Source organism: Microcaecilia unicolor, chromosome 1 (assembly GCF_901765095.1).
Source record: "Microcaecilia unicolor chromosome 1, aMicUni1.1, whole genome shotgun sequence".
Taxonomy (NCBI): domain Eukaryota; kingdom Metazoa; phylum Chordata; class Amphibia; order Gymnophiona; family Siphonopidae; genus Microcaecilia; species Microcaecilia unicolor.
Genome location: NC_044031.1, coordinates 600,319,720 through 600,334,322, shown reverse-complemented (window position 1 = coordinate 600,334,322; position 14,603 = coordinate 600,319,720). Strand labels below are relative to the sequence as shown.

Below are 14,603 nucleotides of genomic sequence, written 5' to 3'. Positions count from 1 at the left end.
ACGCGTTTGTCACACATGAACCTTATTCTACCACAACATCACTTTATATTTGTTCATACCGGAATTGGCGAATGCCTTTACGGTACTATGTAAGCCACATTGAGTCTGCAAATAGGTGGGAAAATGTGGGATACAAATGTAACAAATAAATAAATACAACATCTTATAGCCATGCTTGAGGAGAATTATGTGAAAATCTTCACTTTTAAACCTCTCTTAAACCCCCAAAGAGAAACACAATTTAAAGCATTTTATATATCAAACTTCCTCAAAGGTCACAGCACCACTTTAGGACCTCTGGACACCAGAATTCTATAACTTATAATCATACACAATCATCAAAACATTTTTTAAAAGTTATCTTATATACTGGTCTCAGTCCCATTGTGGACTATTTCTGGGCTACCCTGAGCCTCCCCCTGCCTGAAACGAGCTCCCCCTTCAGGTATACAAAATAATATTTAACCACTTGTTACACTATGGAACTTTGTAAGTCTAAGTTCTTTGAAAATGTGCACCTAAATATCCTAGAAAAAGATGGAAGACGACCTAGGAATAACTCCAACGATTGATTATAATACTGCCAAGAAACCAACAACTTTATATTACTTTTGCTGCCTTTCTCCTTTCAAGCTTGCTTTGGTTTTACAGAAAATAGGTAAGAATATAAGAACTGCCATACCGGATTAGACCAAGGGTCCACTAGTCTAGAATCCTGTTTCTAACAGAAGCCAGTACAGGTCACAAGTACCTGAAAGAGTCCCAAAAAGTAGGTTGATTCTATTGTTCTTTACCCCAGGGACAAACTATGGCTTTCCCCAAGTCTACCTTAATCATTGCCCATAGCTGTTAATAGTTTCATTCAGCTCCGATAGAACATTCAGCTATACAAGACACATTTTTGCATATATTTTTAACTGCAAAGGATATTTCAGAATGAGAATTTGAACGGTAGAGCAGAATCTGTGCAGTCTGCATGATAGTTGCTACAAAGCAATGCTTCTCATTCTTTTCACACTCCTTTCCTTCCTCCCTTGAGTGTAATAGCAACACTATATCAAGCCATATTTCTTTCTTTTCTTTCAAGTGTTCTTGCAAGAGCCTGCTGTGTTCTGAAAGAACAAGAGAAATACTATCTAAATTACAATAGTCATTATTACTATGAGGCACTGTAATTAACTTCATAGAAAACATTTAACACCCCTAATAACAATTATTAATGTCTTCTATTTGTTCATTGTTCCTATAAAAATCCATTTCTTGGAGGAGGAGAACCAACATTGCGTACTTTTTTCTCCTTCATTGAATAGAGGAAACCAGTGCCAGTCCTATATTGTGCATGCCTTCAGTCATATGCTCACCTCCCCATCTTTCCTCACCACCATACCACACATGCACACTCTCTCTCCCTCTCTCTCTCTTTACTGCCTGTAATATGTACCAATAACAAAAGTTCCCTTTTTTTATGTTATTTTGTAGAGAATATCACAAAAGTGAGAACAGATGAGTCAATTCTTTCAGCTCCCCCATCTCTAATTATTTGATGTAGAGAAGCTTCGGGAATGTTCTGGAATACCCTTATTTTATCATCCTCACTTTAATATTCCCTTATCTCTTGTTTGTTCTGTCCTAATTAGATTGTAAGCTCTGTCAAGCAGGGACTGTCTCTTCATGTTCAAGTGTACAGCGCTGCGTACGTCTAGTAGCGCTTTAGAAATGATAAGTAGTAGTAAGTAGTAGTAGTAATACGAGTTAAAAGCACAGACCCAATTTACCCTGTTTTATAACCTGGAGTCTAGTAGTCCCAGTGGAGGTGGTGGAGTCGAGGGCTGTTCCAAAATTTTAAAAGGCATGGGATAAGCATGAGGGATCACTTAGGAACAGGAAAAATTAGGGGTTACAGAGGATGGGCAGACTGGATAGGTCATATGGTCTTTATCTGCCGTCATGTTTCTTGAAGAACAGTAGAGGTTCTCTTAAGCTCTGTATTTTACTACCCCCACAAAGCCTTGTTCTAGTCCAGTAGTTCCAAACCAGGTGTTGAATTATAATGACTCAGGTTTTCTAGATATGCAAAATAAATATGCATGAGATAGATCTGCATAAATGTCGTATCTCATGAATATTCATTGAAGGATATCCTAAAGACCAGACTGGCTGGGTATATCTTAAAGAATGGGTTAAGAACTCCTGCCCAACCAATACAACTCTGCTTTAATATCAGTGGTGATACTGGCCTTGAGTCCAGTCTCAAGCACTGCACAGTGCAGTTTTGAATGACTTCACAAGGGAATTACAACAGAAATCATGCTGCCCCTTCAGAGCAGAACAAACCGTTCGTTATTTTCCATTCACATTTTGACTTTTACTCAGCAGTCCTCAGCAGACAGCCCACTGCTGCCAGTTCCTGCCAAGACACTTGACCCTCTTGTAATGGAAATTCAATCCTTGTAAAAGCAAAGGAAATGGGCTGACAAGATGGGCAGACAGTTACTGTGTCCCACTCAGCTAATGTGAACACAGTGTCACAGTCTGCACTATGAAAGCAAAATTAGGACAGTTAGCCTGTCCCATTTTCTCTTTCAAAGATGGTCTACACAGTGCTGTCTCCTGCCTCTTTTCCCTGTGTCCTCCCCCCCCCCCCCCCCCCCCCCCACAAACATATACTATTTACGGTACATAAAGTCAGTAGTTACATGGTTCTTATGCTGTGTTCTGCAATTCATTGTTTCTGTGTGTTAAAGGGAGTTTTCTACCAGGCAACAATGGCAAAAATTGGCTGGACAAACAGACTCACATATTTATTTATTTAGATTTTGCTCACACCTTTTTCAGTAGTAGCTCAAGGTAAGTTACATTCAGGTACACTGGATATTTCTCTGTCCCAGGAGGGCTCACAATCTAAGTTTGTACCTGAGGCAATGGAGGGTTAAGTGACTTGCCCAAGATCACAAGGAGCAGCAGCGGGATTTGAACTTTTGCAACCTGACGGTCTTCTTTATATTCAGTTATAATTCATAGTTATTCACACTTGCTATACCGCCTTTGCTAACTTGCAGATCAAGTCGGCCTACAATCTAAAATCACAAAATAAAATACAGAAAAGGAACTACAGAATTTGACAGGAAAGAATTAATTTCAGTTTACACAAATCAGTCAGCCTGAATTTCATCAGTGATATGATATTTGACATTTCTTGAATATACCCTAACTCTTCAGCTTCTTTGCCTACTATAGAAGTATCAATTGCCACAAAATCCCCCCTCCCCCCTTTTCAGACAGTGATATGCAGGAGAAGCACAGAGTCAGCCATCAGAGATTCCTAGGACATCCTGCATGCCTAACAAATTACGTATGTGTTGTAAAATGCAGGTCATCTCAGAAAAACTGAAACAGCTGTAAGTAAGCCAAGTAATATAGATGTGATGGAAAACCATAAACTTCCTGACAACCACCATTCATAAATACAGTGGTTCCCCTCAATGAATATCTTTCTTATTTCTGGACATTGTCTTCATATTTTATTGATGCATTTTATGCTTTGTATATTAGTACAACAGTAGATCACACCACTGCTGTTTTTCCATTATGCTTCAGAAATTTATTATCGCATCCATGGGCAATATCTTCCATCTTGTCTGCTCCTCTCAGGCCCTCAATCATCCTCATTTAGACTGGCTGAGCAGGAAATAGTAATTCTGTCTGCCCATCATATTATTTGCATTTGTGAAGTGGCTAAATTCCCATAAGTATCCTGGCAGGGAAAGGTTTCAGTGGGTGTCCACTGCGGATGTTTAGTAAAACTAAGAAAAATGATCAAGGTTTTATTCCATTCTGAAGGAGTGACATTCTTCCTGTTCCATTTCCCTCATCTAGACGTGATGTCATTCAAAACTGCATTGTGCAGTGTAAAACTCAGACTGGACTCAGGGCCAACATTACCATTGTCTTAATTCATATTTGTGTTTGTGCTGGAGCAGGGCCTAGTATAGTAATGAAATATAGCTGACTTCTGACTAAGAGCCAGATGCACTAACTCCACGGAAAGAGCCCTTCCCTTGCTCGTTTTTTACCTTAGCGAATCAAACGGGCATGCATGAAGGAAATCGCGTGCAAATGAGCTGCTCGCTGTTAGCTCATTTGCACGCGATTTCCTTCCTAAGGAGGGGAAGCCAGTCGGCCAGCTGAGCATGCGCAGAGCAGTCAATCGTTTTGCTGGCTGCTCTGCGCATGCCAAAGACGGCTTCATACACGTCACTCTAAAAAAAAAAAAGACGTCCCTGACGAGCACTTGGACGTTTTTTTTTCTTCAGATTTTGTGATGGGCGTGCTTTTTGGATGTGTTTTTCTTACATGCCCGAAATGACCACCGCCGGAGAGAATCGGGGATCAGGATGTGCGAGGACGTCCAAATCAAAACTATTTGGACGTCCCTCTCGATTATGCCCCTCCAGGTCTCTCTCAGCCAATCACAGCGCATTTGATTTGGACGTCCTCGCACGTCCCGATCCCTGATACTCTCCGGCGGTGGTCATTTCGGTTCGGGCACCTTAGTCGTAAGAAAAACACGTCCAAGAGAAGGACGTCCATCACAAAATCTGAAGAAAAAAAAACGTCCAACTGTTCATCAGTGATGTCCTTTTTTTTTTTTTGAGTGAAGGATGTCCAAGTGTTAGCACTTGAAAGGACGTCCCTGATGAGCACTTGGATGTTTTTTTTTCTTCAGATTTTTGTGATGGGCGTCCTCCTCTGCATGGGTCCCGCTCACAGCAGCCCCAACGAGAGGTGCAGACCTCCCGTTAGGTTTTCCTCGGTGCATGGGGTTGGAAATGATATAGTGCATCTCATCGCATTCACATTATAATTGTAATTAGCTCATTTGCATTCTGTTTTCATTAGCTGCTACCGTGACAGGAAAATGGCTCGGAGAACTCTTTTGTGCATGTCCCGGTTTACTACTTGCACGCTAAACTGGCTAGAACCAGTTTAAAAACCACGTTGCTGGCTTATTAAGTTTAGTTCATCTGGCCCTAAGAGGTGAGAGTAGCCCTGGAGGTGATGGCACTAAAGAAATTTGTAAGGGTGCCTGTCACTTTAAGCAGGGTCAGTTTAACTTCTAGGCAAACTAAAGGGCTCTTTTACTAAGCTGTGGTAGGCACGAGCACTAGGTTTACCATATGTCCGGTTTTACCCGGGCCGGGCAACCGGACAGGTTTTGCCAGCCTGCCCGTTTGTCTGGATTTCCGGACAAATGGGCAGGCTGGCGGGTGGGCCTAATGGTGTCCTATCCTAGCCTCCCCTCCCCATACCTTACTCTACTGCCCTGGTGGTAACCCTAACTAGCACATCATATGGCAAAAATCACTGCTGTAGGACACGCTGAGGTGTCCCACAGTAGTGTGTCCTTCAATGCAAGCTAATTGGGCTAATATTTACTTTTCAGCACGGGAGGCATAACTATGGGAAGAAAGTAGGCATGCCCTGCACTAATTGGGTAATGCAGGCACATTGCCACGTACTGCCCAATTACCATGGGGTTAGCATGGGAGTCCTTAGCGCCAACAAAATAGGTGTCGCTAAGGACTCCTGCAATAATGACAACACAATAATTGGGAAATTAGCGTGTGGCCATTAAAGAAAAATATGGAAATACGGCCATTTTACCACGTCACTAAAAGTGGCCACAGTACGTGGCCAACTGTTCTGGTCACTTTTTAGCACGGCTCAATAAAAGGGCCCATAAGTGATCACCTAGGGTGGCAGCATCAGTGGGGCAGCAATAAGCAGCCACATTTAAGGCAAAACAAAAGGTCCTGACAGCCACACAAATGCAAAGAACCATCAGCATACACTTTTACCCACAGGGAGGGCGGGTAATTTTTAAATAATTCATGTAGTTGGATAAATGGGTTGTGGAAATTGTCATATAAATATATATAAAACAAAGTATGGTGTCTGTTTTGCGAAGGATTATTATGGGAAGGGTGAGGTTGAGTTTAAATTATTAAAACCGCATAGAAGAGAGAGGTGAGAGGCTTGAAAAGTAATTTGGGGAGAAGAAGAGCAAAGCTGGAAGTTTTCCTAGGGTGTCTAGTACCCTTTTACCAGTCCTGGCTTTTAATGGATCAAACATGGAAAAAGGTAGCAAAACAGTGCAAGATAACCAGGTCACACTTTGTGCAGTCTCAGCATCCATTACATACCTCAGATAGTCTCAGGATCTGAGGTTTGAAGTGTGCAAAGCAGCAACCTGTACATGCCACCAAACACTACAGTATCAAATCGATCATCTACCCAACTCATGTCCAGGAAACAAATGACAATGACCTAGACTACATCTCCCACCAAATTTCCCTTTGCTTATCCCGTGTCCCATCCCCCTTCCGCCTCCTCTATCCCTCCTCCAATGCTCACCTACCCTTGCTCTTACCTCTCCTACTCCCTTCACCCTTAGCCATCTCTACCTGCCTATCTTTCTTACTATTCTGCTCTACTTAACTTATATTTTCTTTATCAATACTTTGTAATCCCTATTACTATGTAAGCCGCATTGAACCTACTTTGAGTGGGAAAGCGCAGGGTACAAATGTAATAATAAATAAATACATAAAACTCAAGGCCTCCACTGGAGTAAATTAAGTTACTTAGTTTAACTGTTCCAACAATCTCCTCGACGCTGGCCACTGTTTGGCAAAGTGTATACCGCTGCTTCAGGGAGAACAACTTTCAAATGTGCTCCTTCAATCATCTAGCGGTTACTGAACACTTACTGGACCTAAGGGCTCTGAACACGTATCCAGTCAAAGAAAAGTTCAGATTGGCTTCTTTAGGTTCTTCCCCCCCCCCCCCCCCCCCCCCATGTTTCAAGAACACAATTGGCTGTGATCTGTAGACTTAACAGATGCTTAAATTCATATTCCGATACTTCATGCACACAGGAAGTATCTTTACTTACTTCTAGGGGCGCAGCACTGCAAATTCCGTGTGCTGCCATTTGGTCTAGTGTTGGCCCCTAGGGTTTTTCAACAAGTGTCTTGCAGTAGTCACAGCATCGCTATGCAGACTGGGGATCCATGTCTTCCCTTATCTGGACGACTGGCTCGTGGAAAGCACGTTGAGGGATGGGACTCAGAAATCTATGCAGTTAGCTATTTGACTGCTGGAGCTTCTTGACTTCGTTTTGAACTATCCCAAGTCTCATCTGCTTCCTGTTCAACAGTTGGAGTTCATTGGAGCCTTGCTGGAAATGTGACAAGTGAAAGCTTTTCCTCCTCTGTTGAAGGCAGATGCTCTAATAGCTTGCGCTGCAGGAATTTGTGCCAGCCAGCAAGTCACTGCTGGACAGATGTTGTGCCTTCCTTATTCCTGAGATCCAACATTTCTCTCTCACTCTCTTTTCCCTCCCTCCTTTCTACCCTTTGTCCAGAATCTGATCTCTCCCTCTCTCCTTTCCACCCTGTGTCCAACATATCTCCTTCTGTCTTTCCTCCCTCCCAGTATTATCTCATTAAAACCTAACGGTGCACTTCACATATCTTGTGTATTAAACCGGAGGAAAAAGCCTCAACAGACTCTGTATTTTTGGCTATACAGCTCAATGACTTGTTGGAGTTCTAACTGTCATCATAGGCGAAAAAACCTCCCGGTAATAAAGTTTATATCCAGTCTTAAATAAACTTAGGTAAAACACCACTTAGCTTGTTGGTCAAATTATTCTCCAGTGATCTGTCACCACTCCGTCAATTCCACTGCCGACACTGCTTCAAGCAGGACAAGAGAGTTTGTGTCCGAAACCTGGGCCAGTGTCAGCAGTGGAATTGACGGAGTGGATATAAACTTTGTTACCGGGAGGTTTTTTTTGCCTATGATGACAGTTAGAACTCCAACAAGTCATTGAGCTGTATAGCCAAAAATACGGAGTCTGTTGAGGCTTTTTCCTCCGGTTTAATACACAAGATATGTGAAATGCACCGTTAGGTTTCAATGAGATAATACTGTAAGTAAAGGGTTCCTAACTGATGCTCAAATACAGTTTGTAGGTGTTTCCTCCCTCCCACCCATTGTGCATCTCTTTCTCCCTCCTCTCCACTTCGGGGTCCAGTATTTTTCCCTCGAGCCCTCCCTCCCCTGGTCTATCTCACCTCTCCCCTCCCCTCTGCCCCTGAGTTCAGCATCTCCCCCTCTCCCCAATCTACCTTAACAGTTCTTTCTTTCAATCAGCAGTGATACAGATGCTGGTAGTGACCTGACTTGGAGCCTTTCCTTTGACACAACTTCCTGTTTCCACATAAGTGGAATGCACCAGAGGAAAGGCTCTGAATCAGGCTACTGGCAGTGCCTATGTATCACTACTGATGGAGAAAGAGACATTTTAAGGTAGACTAGGGCAGCAAGGGGTTGAGGGGGAGAAGCTGGACAGCAGGAAGGGCATGAGGGGGAAGCAGCTGGACAGTAGGGGGGGGTTGAAAAAGGGAGAAACTGGAAGGCATAGTAGAAGTGATGCCAGACCTGTGTGAGAGAACAGTGGTAAGAGCAAAACATACTCTGGCCCCTGTGAAGGCTGAGCAAGTAAGGCAGGTTTTTGGTGCCCTTGAGCCTCGGTGCCCTGAGCTAGTGTCTCACCTGGTCCATGATGGCCTGATGGCCATTAATGAGGGATGCAATTATTTTTATTTGTTCAAGCTGACTAATAATTTTCTGCCAGAAATGTTTCTAAGTTATGAATTTGAATTAAACAGGTCCTAAAAGAATAAATGTATGTTTGTACTTCAGTGGTTAACTGAATATTGTTTTCTCCCTGCAGGGTGAACGAGGTATCGATGGATTTCCTGGAAAACCTGGCACCCGTGGGCTAGATGTATGTAATGCTTTGATAGCATGTTTGTTCTTTGGTAAAAATAAATAAATAAATATTAACAGAGTGCTAGTGGCATAGCTAGGATTGAATGAATCCTGGCCAAAAAAAATTGGGCAGGAACAGAGAAAGGGTGGGGAAGATAGGCTCTATCCAAACAATGGGGGAGATGTATAACTTAATTCAACAATGATATTTATTGCAAATGGTTGACTCAACCAGCCATATTTCGGCGCCGTAGCGCCTTTTTCAGGAGTCTTCCAAAGGTATATTAAGTGTTTGGGTGGTTAACACACTGGGAGAAAAAGCACTGAGGAATACACAATTTCTTCTCTTCAACGAGCAAATGGCGGTGCAGTGAGTCACAAAAAGTGGTTGCAGTAGTCTCTCATCAGAAGCTTTATCAAAAGCTTACTGAAAATCTAGATACACTATCATCACCCATCTCACCGTTATCCACATGTTTATTCATGCTTTCAAAGAAATGAAGCAAATTGGTGAGGCAAGACTTCTCTTGGCTGAACCCATGCTGACTCTGTCCCATTAAACCAGGATTGTCTACATGTTCCATAATTTTATTTTTTATAATAGTTTCCACTATTTTTCCTGACACTGACATCAGGCTTATGGGTCTGTAATTTCCCAGATCACCCCTGGAACCCTTTATAAAATTGGCGTCTCATTGGCCATCCTCCAATCTTCAGGTACTAAGGATGATTTTAATGACAGGTTACATATTACTAATAGTAGATCAGCAATTTCATGCTTGAGGTCTTTGAGTACCCTTGGATGTATGCCATCCAGTCCAGTTGATTTACTACTCTTCAATTTGTTGATTTTGCTCAGTACATCTTCCAGGTTCACTGAGATTTCTTTCAGTTCCTCTGCATCATCACCCTTGAAAACAATTTCCAGTACAGGCAGATCTTTCCTCTTTACCATTACCTTACTGGTAGGGAATACTTCCTCAACAGTAGAAAGTTCTGACTTTTGGAAAATACCAACCTCTATAACTGGTAGAGTCAGTAAAGGTCTCTAAACAAACTTGATCATGTGAACAGAATTACCCTGCCTCTTCTTGTCCTTACTTCCAATATAACAGTTGTACATGGCATTCAAAATGCATAGCTGCCAAGTAGGGCAAACACAGCGGGGGTGACACCAAGGATGATGCAGAAACAACACGTCCAGTGGACTAAAACGTTCCATCAGGTGCTTTATTTAAGAACAAATGGACTCGACACGAGTCGTGTTTCAGCCATAGAGGATTGCTTCAGGAGTCCCTAAACAATACAGACCATTAACATAAGTAAAAATATATTTAAAAAATATATAACAAAGGTGATGCAGTTAAAAAAAACTTCTATAGAAAAACAAACACAAAATGACAACTACTTGGAAACCATGACATACAGATAGAGCATTTAACTGGAATATTACATAATACTTGAATATGAATCTTAATAAACAATTGATCAAAAGGATATATATAAAATAACATAGACTGGTCAGATACCTCACTTAGAACCTACATGAGTGTTAACATGTAAGCATCCAAATTAGAAAACTAGTAGCAGCAGAGTCCATGTACACATGGACTTTGCTGTTACTAGTCTTAGTACTGCTATTGTATCATGCAAGTCAAAGCCTCCATTTATCATATCCACATTCACTGGCCTCATTTTGGTTTAAATAAAATATTTCCCTAACATGCTTTTTCATGCAAACTGTAACCAAAGGATAAATCTTTTTATACAAGGACTCTGCTGCTACTAGTTTTCTAATTTGGACACTTACATGTAAAAGTTTCTAAGTGAGGTATCTGACCCAGTTTTTATGAAATTTGTATGCATGTTTAGCGCTGAGTATATGGTTATTTTACATCTATCCTTTTGATCAATTGTTTATTAAGATTCATATTCAAGTATTATGTAATACTAGTAAAAAAGGCCCGTTTCTGACACAAATGAAACGGGCGCTAGCAAGGTTTTCCTTGGCTCCCCTGCAGCCACCCATGTCCAGCGACCCTCCTCTCCCCCTGCAGCCACCCATGTCCAGTGACCCTCCTCTCCCCCTGTGCCCACTGCAGCCACCCATGTCCAGCGACCCTCCTCTCCCCCTGCAGCCACCCATGTCCAGTGACCCTCCTCTCCCCCTGCGCCCACTGCAGCCACCCATGTCCAGCGACCCTCCTCTCTCCCCTGCCCCCCTCCAGCTACCTATGTCCAGCCACCCTCCTCTGGACATGGATCAGCTGTGAGGCATGTTCCCCCCCCCCCCCCCCGGGTTCTGAAGTAGACATCATAATGGCTATGGTGATGTCAGCCTGATCTGCGGAGCCTAGCAGACCAAATTGGAATGAGCCACGGTCCCAGGCAAGTCAGAACGTTGGAGGTGAGAATTATTATATAGGATGTGTCATAATGGGTCTAATGACATCAGCTAGGGCTTCGGAGCACATCTGTGAAGAAAGTTACGGACACAGGCAGGCAGACACATAGAATGTTGGAGGTGAGAATTATTATATAGGATTCCAGTTATATGCTCTATCTGTATGTCAGTGTTTCCAAGTCATCATCATATATTAATTCATGTATTAATTTACATATTTTCATTTTTATATACATTTTGTGTTTGTTTTTCTACAGAGGATTTTTAACTGTATCACCTTTGTTATATATTTTTTAAATATATTTTTACTTACGTTAATGTTCTGTATTGTTTAGGGACTCCTGAGGCAGGCCTTTATGGTCGAAACATGACTCATGCCAAGTCCATTTGTTATTAAATAAAGCACCTGATGTGAACTTTTTAGTCCATTGGACGTGTTGTTTCTGCATCATCCTTGGTTTCACCTCCACTGTGTTTGTCTATCTGTGTATCCTTGCGGAGGACTTTTGTTCTTATGTGGTTGCTGTTTCGAGCTGCCAAGTTACCCAGTTGTAGGAGGGAGATTTGGGGCCAGTCATAGATTTCTGACAACTGTCACGTTTTCCAAGGCAGGAACTAGGTTTGTGAGCCCTTGGGCCCCTGCCGAGGAGCGGCAGTGGCAGGCAAAACCACCCCACACAGGGATAAGACAGAACTCTGACAGGGACAGCTATACTTCACCTGCACATGACCACCGTTCCTCAGGAGTTGAGCCCCTGGGTGCAGGTGGCTGGCAGGATGTACCGGACAGGGCAGGAACTGGATACCAACTAGATACTCACAGGGGTTAGAACACACAGGGAGGCTAGGCAGAATACTAGACTAGGACTCTCAGACAGACAAGGGACAGAACTGAAAGCTGCAAGCAGCCACTGAAACAGGGAGCAAACACTGATAGACAAGAGACAGAACTGAAATCTGCCAGGCAGCCACTGAAACAAGAAACACAGACAACCTAGAACTAGACAAAGACATATAAACAAGAAACAAGACTGGGAAACAAGCAATAAAGTACAAGAAGCTACACAAAGACTAAACTAGAATCAGGCAAGAATACAGACTATAAACTGGACTAGGCAGAAGTGCAGCAAGCACCAACAAACCAGGGCCTTAGGCGATGCAAAGGCAAAGCAGAGAGTTTCCAAATGGCTAATAAGCCCAGCAGCAGCTGAGATTCAGCTGCAGCAATCATCAGGCAGCTATGGGTGCTGTGCAGGCTCAAACAAGACAAGCAAGTTTGGCAGGCCAGAAGATCTGGACTGGACTTGGCTGAAGTCTGGAACGGGAAACAGCACACAGACAATCCAATGCAGCCACCAGGGCTGGCTACCAAAGGGCAAGAGGAACACAAACCAAAACACAGGCAGAAAGCATACTGAAACACAGAGAGGCTTAACACACACAGGTGCAGTATAGTAGAGTAATCAGAGCCATGCTGGAAGCAGCCAGCACACAGAGACAGAGACAGAACTAACTCAGGAAGAACATACAGAAGCCAGCTTAGAACCTGACCGCCGGAAATAAGGTGAGCCTGAGAGGGGTCACGACCACAGACGTGACAACAACTCTGTCATTGTGCATTATGGGACCTGAAGCACTGATTTCAGTGGGTAGAATCAGGGACTAACAGTAACATACTACTTTGGGATGTAAGTTCAAAACCAGGATTGGCTAGAAACTGGGTCACCTGGCAGCTCTAAGAACGTATTGGTTTCAAAAAGTAGATACTGTGCTGACTTACATGTTTACATATGCATGAGGGGTGGGTTTTCAACTTACTAACTATAATTGCTCATGTATTAACAGGGCCTGAAGGGTAGTATTGGAGCAACAGGGGCTGCCGGACCTAAGGGTGACCAGGTAAATTTAGAAAGTTAGAAACATGAATGTCATGTTTCTATATTTCAATTTATGATTTACTGGAATTTGTTTACACTTTCAAGTTCTTTTGTCTTCTACAGTGAATTTGTTTTTAAAATAATGAATCAGAAGGCAGCTGCCACTTATGTGCGAGGCAGTTAAATGAAGTTTCTTAAAGGGGACTTTCTCCTGTGAGAGAGATTTTTCTCACATAAGCTCAGTTGGCAGCACTTAACATTGATTGAGAATTATGATCGCTTAATGATGTCTGGTTCTAATGATAATGGAGAGAACCAATGGCGTAGCCACAGGTGGGCCTGAGTGGGCCGGGGCCCACCCAACAGTAGCAGACATTTAGTAGTAGCTGGTGGGGAGCCCAAGCTCTGCCAGCTGAAGACTTCCCCCTGATGGTAACAAAAACGTTACTCTCCACAATACTGGCACCTGTGCATGCTCAGTTTTCAGCGTATGCATGCTGCAGACTGCCAAGGTGGAAAGAAGCGTTTTTCCACCAGCTGTTTTGGTGGTGGTGGGGGGGGGGGGAGAACACTTGGTGCCCACCCAATTCTTGCCTAGGCCCACCCAAAATCTGTTGTCTGGCTACGCCCCTGGAGAGAACACTAGATAAACTGAAGTTATGTGAAAGTTGAGAAATTATAAGTAAACATAAGACCATCTCTAGGAAAAGATGACTAAAGTAGCGGATCCAACATGTTGAGAATGGCTAATTTTCCATGTCATGGGTTCATAAGCAGTCTGAAAAAGTTACATGTTTGAACTTCTGTAACTTTGTTATTTTTTCACATAAAAGGATGGGATTTAGACTGTTGTGTTACAAATAGTTTGCTTAGCAAAATTCATTAAAACTTTGTTTTTGTTTCTAATGACTTTAGTTACCTTTTCCCAGAGATGGTCACATATTCTGCTTATTAAATTCTTCTCATTTGTTGTAAAGTTGCTTCTTAATTCCCAAATACTATCTCCGTTGCATTGCTTTTTTGCTGTCTGGCATCCCTTATATTGTACCCACATAAGTGTTATTTAGTTTAGGTTTGTGAGTTTTCAAGACCACACAGATCCCTCCCTCCTTTGGTGCTTCTCTTTCCTAGCACACAGAATGTCATCAGGGGAGAATGTATTCCACAGTCAAGAGCAGAGACAGGGCAATGAGACTACATAAATATCACCTGTACTGAAGTACTTAGGTTACCCTCCCTACCCTCCTTCCACTAGCTTAATTTTTCATAGGTCATTGAGCTCAGAATTGAGACAAATGGGTAGGAGTGTGCTCAGTTCCACCAGTATTTTACAAAAGGCTCTGCCCAATGCAGAACAGCTCAAAATCTAAGCTGTGTCTTGTCATGAGGGGCTAGTTTGCCACCAGTTGGTACTTTTGTTATTCTATATATGTTGTGCTTAAGGTGCTTCTAGTGTGCTGTGTATTGTGACTCTCAGTTAA

The 14,603-nt window shown here is 42.7% G+C and overlaps 1 protein-coding gene across 1 annotated transcript in view; it reads left to right on the top strand.

Annotated features, from left to right (window-relative positions):
* The window catches only part of COL22A1 (collagen type XXII alpha 1 chain), a 743,309-nt gene that overhangs the window by 420,954 nt on the left and 307,752 nt on the right, over positions 1–14,603 (top strand). The window contains exons 17-18 of the mRNA XM_030219538.1: positions 8,804–8,857; positions 13,091–13,144. Of these exons, the coding sequence (XP_030075398.1) occupies positions 8,804–8,857; positions 13,091–13,144 (108 nt within the window). The remainder of the gene's footprint in view (positions 1–8,803; positions 8,858–13,090; positions 13,145–14,603) is intronic.